The 5,829-nt window shown below is 48.7% G+C and overlaps 1 protein-coding gene across 2 annotated transcripts in view; it reads left to right on the top strand.

The window, feature by feature from the left end:
• The first annotated feature begins 4,012 nt into the window (after positions 1-4,012).
• Positions 4,013-5,829, top strand: part of SIDT1 (SID1 transmembrane family member 1) — a 38,781-nt gene continuing 36,964 nt past the window's right edge. For both annotated transcript variants that reach the window (XM_072335718.1, XM_072335710.1), the window contains exon 1: positions 4,013-4,316. In XM_072335718.1, the coding sequence (XP_072191819.1) occupies positions 4,137-4,316 (180 nt within the window). In that variant the 5' untranslated portion in view covers positions 4,013-4,136. The remainder of the gene's footprint in view (positions 4,317-5,829) is intronic.

Raw genomic sequence — 5,829 nt, 5'->3', positions numbered from 1 at the left:
AAAGTCGTCTTCTCTACCTGCAATCCTGCTCCTTCGTGTCCTGGCTCACCTACGCCTCATACCGCCGTCTCCTGCGCTGCGTTTATGAGGAAGGCCCCGAACAGGCGCCTCATCGCAGGAGATGATGCCCCAGAGGGAGCGGCTGGGCCACCTCTTCCCTCTCTTGCCCCAATCTTGCTCATTTGTGCCCTTACTGTCTTTCTTCACTGCAAAGACCACCCCATGCCAACTCGCATTGCCCCTGTCAGAGACACTTGGAAGTTTCCAGATGTGCTTAAAATCTTAATTAAGATAATGAAGAGGTAATTAAGAACAAAATGTCACACAAGCTCTTAAATGAAGGAAACTGAAGAACACTGAAGGAGTGGCAGCTGGTTGAGTTTTAAACAGATCTCACTAGTGGTACCACCAAGGAAGCATGCACCTCCCTACCCAAGGAATGTCCAACACCCAGAAAGTAACCAGCTGTTAACAGCCGTTTATTTACCTTATGACCAAGTGCAGTGCATTTCCCATAGGCTTGCCCCACAAATATGCCACAGCAGGGGTTTGGAACAAGAGGATCTTTAAGGTCCCTTCCAATCTAAGACATTCTATGTTTCTGTGATCTTCTGCTTCCCCTGGGTCATAGAGAGACATAAATTATTCTGAAGGGTTAGAATTAATATCTTGTGTTGCAGCGCAAGTTTAATATTGTGTCTGTTGGATGTGGAAATTGAAGATGTAGGGGTTTATCAGCTTCTCAGTCAAAAATCCTTCCTTGATTAAAGAGAAACTCCTTTTCACCAAGATCTGATGGTGCCAAGTCCTCATCGATCTAATTCCAGCTTCACCAATCCTACCGTGAAGATGCAGATGGAAATGCTGAATGTGCCAAGGAAAGGAACTGTGTGGCATGCAACATGAGAAGAAAAAGAAGAGGGACATTACATAGGGAGAAAAAGAGTGACAGCAAAATACTAGCAGTGATTGCCTTTGCTGAAGTGCTGCAAATGTGCCTGGGGTGTTTTTTATGCAGGAGGTTGCACTTGAAATTCAATTTCCCTATGCAACCTGAAGCTGAACAGCAGACTTCAGCCAATAGTGAAATAAACCTCTTAATCGTAGGCATATGTGTAAGGCAACGTACTGGATTGGTTACTCTTTGTTTATCTGAAAATCTGTAAGAAAAACATAAATTAAAGGCACATCTGGAATTCTGTCCTAGTGTGGCTTTAAAAATGTCTGGAAGAACAAGGAATATTGAAAAGAGAGGAAAGTGATCGCAGCACAGCTAGATCAATGTAACATCTACTCCGAAAGCTCATAAATCTCTCTGCTATTATTAATTACATGTAACTGCTAAATACCTCATATAAGCTGGCAGAGACACTCCTCATTCAGCTACCTGTGTAAGAATGGGGAGCAGGTCTCTGCTCCTAGTGTGCTTTGGACTCAAATATCCTTGTACATCCCTTCCAACTCATGATACTCTATGATATCTATCAGATGTGCCAGAAGCCTGTCTACCCTTCCTTGTTTTCCTTCACACTGCATTTACAACAGTGTCTGAAAATGATCCATTATCCCTGCGGAAGCCAGCTGAATACTTGCAGCATCTATTTGCTCATAGTGGAGCATACAAAACAGAGACTACGTACACAGTGATTTAAAACCCTCAAGTTTCCAACCAGTTTGGTTGGTTATATATTTAAAATATAGTGCCCTGAGAGCATGCCTCCTCCTGGAGGTCTGACACACCAGGCTTGGTGCCACAGTAGAGATAGCGCAGCCTGAAGCTGCCCTGCTTTGCACTTGTGATGCTGGAGCAATGCTGCAGGGAGGCCTCAGAGAGGGCTGGCCTCTGCCTTCCCATGAGTGCTGTACTTACACCAGGGCTCTGGTGCTGGGCACTTCTTGCCCTCCAGCTATGGCTGTGTGACACCTGTGATGGAGCTCCTGTCCTGACCGAAGACCTGCCTCGTTGCCATGGTTTGCCAGGCAATCTGGACTCATTATACTGAGGCCACCCTGTCCTCTGATGCCAGAGGGCTGTGGCACATACAAGAACGCTCCCACCGCCCCTGCCCCATGATCTGTCTAGATCAGCATCTTGTCACTATGTGTTTTGGAAGAAGGCATGTGTACACATGCTGTCATTCAAGAGCGAGATCTAGGTGGACATGAAAAGGGCAAACAGGCTACTTTAGCAACAGGGCTGAGGGAAGAGATATAAATCAGCCAGCCTCCATGTTATCTGGAAAGATAATGAAACAACCTGTTCAGTAATCAGCAGGCAAGCAACCAAATAACAATAAAGTGATGAGAAACAGGCAGCGTGTGCATGTCCAGAACAAATCATGTCAGAGTAACCTAATTTATTCCTTTGCAGAGATAACTGACTTAGGAAGTGCTGAAAGAAATAGATGAAACATTTGGACTTTAATAGGGCTTTTGTCACTGCCTTGAACACCATTCTCATAACAGCAAATAGGGTTCCAATTGGAATTAAGACGAGAGGAGTGTGTGATTGAACAGCAATTCCCAAAATGTAACTGTGGATATTTTCCAGAGAGTAGGAGGGTATAACAAATTAACAGATCTGACCTGTCTGCTAAGACTGATTATTTTAATTAGTGAGTTGGATGATGGAACTGACCTTGACTTTAAACTCAGAATCGTGGTATCATTAAGGTTGGAAAAGACCCATCCCCACCATGCCCAGCAAATCATGTCGCTCAGTGCCAAATCTATGTGTTTCTTCAACACCTTCAGGGATGGTGAGTCCACCATCTCCCTGGGCAGCCCCTTCCAACACCTCACCAATCTTTCTGAGAAGAATTTGTTCCTAATATTTAACCTGAACCTCCCTTGGTGCTACTTAAAGCACAACATTGTAGGCCAAAAGGCACTCTTGGTGTTGGAGTGGCCATCTTCCTGCAGATCTCTCACGTGGGGGGCTTGTCTTAATGCCGCTGTTTCTTAGGGCTCTGGTAGAAGGCAGGGTGACTTGAATGGCAGCCTACTTTCGAGACTTAAAGAAACCACTGACAATTGTTGCATTTGTTTTCTCTTGGCAGAGGTTGCACAGAATGCCCAAAGATCAAAATAACAGCATAACGTAAGCTGAGCCGTTCTGCTGAGCTTTACAACTTCTCCTCCTCTGAAGAGCGACCCTCAGGAAGTCACTCAGCCTTGAAAGGAAGCCCCACTGCTCAGACAGCCTCTGTGGCCAAAGTCAACGTAACTGGAGAATGAAGGCCAGCTTTATAAAATCATGGCTTCTATTGAGTGTGCCTTCAGCCTGAAGAACCTTTCAGGTTGCTTTCTGGTAATGCTTAGTCAATGCTAAGTCAAAACTTAGAAGTGCATCCCTCCGCCTTGGGGTCTGACACAGTTCTAAGGCACGTTTTCAACAGAACATAAGAGGGGAAAGCAGGGGGAGAGAGAGCCCTGGCTTAACAGTATCACGCTTATCTGGCTGGAAAGGTTGAGTATCAGTGGTTTTTGTAGCGGTTTCAGGAACTGCTTAAGTAATGTAGGATGGAACGAGGCACTCTTGAAACTAACAGGATGAGATTTTGCTGCAGCCTTTCACACCTTCAGAGCTGTGAGCAGCCAAGAAGAAAGGTCTGGGATGGTTCTATGCAAAACACATTCCAAGCACACATCAGCACTCCAGCAAGCTGGCAGAGCGCAGGGATGAGAACGCGGTGGGCTGCGGGTGTTGAAGCCCCGCGGATCCGCTGCCGTGGCACTGTCCCCACGTACCCTTGTGCCCTTAAACTCACAGCACACGTCCCAAAGGCGAAAAAGCTCCCTGACAACCGACGGTGAGGGCCGGCTCAGAATTTGGGGCCGGGCACACGGAGGAGACCCTCCTCCCGGGGCCAGCCGCCTGCCTCCCTTCCCTCCTTTTCTCCTCCCTTCTCTCCACCCGGCGGCCGGCTGGCGGAGGGTCCATTCCCGGGGCAAGTTGCTCGGCACCCCCGGGCGGGGGGGGGGGTGGGCGTCCGGGCCTCGCTGCCTCCCGCCTCCCCCACGCCGGTGCGTGTAGCCGCGCTAGCGATTCTCACTGCAAATAAAGTGCCCGGGCGCCCGCCCTACCGGGGAAAGGCGTACCGGGAGCCGCTCCGGGCGGCGGCACACGCGGGGCTATGGCCGGGGGGGCGGCCGCAGCCCCAGGGGTGCTGCTCTGCGTTTTGCTCTGGGCAGTAACTGCAGCGGCCCCGGGGGGTGGACCCGCTCCCGGAGCCTTCGGCCGTGTCTACCGGGGAGCCGTGAACATCAGCGCGGAGCGGCTCTACGCCTTCGCCTACAGCAGCGAGCCTGGGCAGGTAGGAGCTGGGAGGCGGCCCTGCTGCCTTTGCTATCCCGTGGGCCGGGGGGAGCCGCCGTGAGGGGGAGAGCTGGGCACAGGCTTAAAGTCCGGGTGGGAATTAGGAGGGTTAGAGCACAAGCTTCAAAAAGAAAGGGGCTGAGGCAGAGGGTTTGGGGGGGTAAAAGGAGTAGAGTTGCTTAATAAGCTTTTTTAAATACCATTTTTCATGCTTGAGCGCTACTGCAGGATCAGGGCTTCTCTCTCCCCGGGGAGGTGAGACGGGGTTGCGCAGGTGAGTCCGGGATGTAGGGAGCTGCGGGGCAGTGCTGCTGGGGAGGCACTGCTGCTGGCACTGCTGCTTGCCGTGGGGGGAAGAAAGCATGGCATTCGTGTGTGCTTAGCTATTGCAGCTTTCCACTTCTTCTCCCCCCACCTCCATTTTTTTATTTTTTATTTTTTGTTTTTAATGTTATGTTTATATAAATAGCTAAGTCGTACGTTGCAAACTCTACCCCTTTTGTTTGGATTGGGCAGTAATTACTGGCTAAAATGCTTTGATTTTTATCCAAAAGATAACAAACCATACAAATTAACCTACCCTCCTGCCCTTGTCAGGTAAAATGGAAAACATCCCTTTTTCCATACTGCATTTATAATGTTTTAAAAATTGTTTTTAGTATGAAAGGAGTTGGTAGAGAACATGATAATGAGGGGGAAACGGTTTTGGGGAAAGGTTATGTGCTTCGGATAAGGCTTTGCTTTACTCTTCAAGAACACAGATCCATTTAAAGACCTGTCCTCTCTGTGTTACAGCGTAATAAAATGCATCTGGTATTTATGGAGCAGGAATTTTGTTTCAGGATTGATGCAAGAGACCCAGCCCTGTTTTACTTAACTACTGGGTTCTCACCACTGGACACAAGAGGCCAAATGGAGGCTTTGAGCATGAACCCTCCTGTAGAAGCTCATGGTGTGAACTATGTTAGTGTTTGCCAGTATTGTTGATGCTACTACTAAGGCCTGTTAGCAGACCAAATAATATCTAGGGCTTGTTAGCAGAGATGGCATACAACAACCATTGCTCCATTTAAGTGGAAACTTCAGGGCACTGAATCTCCATGTTCCTGTATGCTGAGTTGGTCAAGAGCACATCTAAGAAAGGAAGCATCTGGCTTGAGGCCCGATGTTTACTTTAATGCAGAACTGTCCAAACACTGCTGTGGACGTGTTTGAAGAGGACCATGCAGCAGTTCCTGCTAGTTAGAGAGAAAGAACCACCTAACAGTGGACTGCCCCAAGAGGCTTTCTTGATAAGGGCTGCCTGAAAGTTGCTTAATGAGAGTCCCTGCAAACACTGCTCTTGAGCTGAACCAGTGGAAACCTGCAGGAAGGTGCCTGGTTTGATCAGGATAACCAGCAGCAGGTGTGTAGCCATGGCCCTGAGCCGATGTGAGGCAAATCTGACCTGGAGCTGGAGGCAGGTCTTTCCTGGGGTTCCTGCATCTTGCTGGTGGTGATTGCTCAAAGTT

Source organism: Excalfactoria chinensis, chromosome 1, assembly GCF_039878825.1.
Source record: "Excalfactoria chinensis isolate bCotChi1 chromosome 1, bCotChi1.hap2, whole genome shotgun sequence".
Taxonomy (NCBI): domain Eukaryota; kingdom Metazoa; phylum Chordata; class Aves; order Galliformes; family Phasianidae; genus Excalfactoria; species Excalfactoria chinensis.
This window is presented reverse-complemented; position numbering and strand designations above follow the sequence as displayed.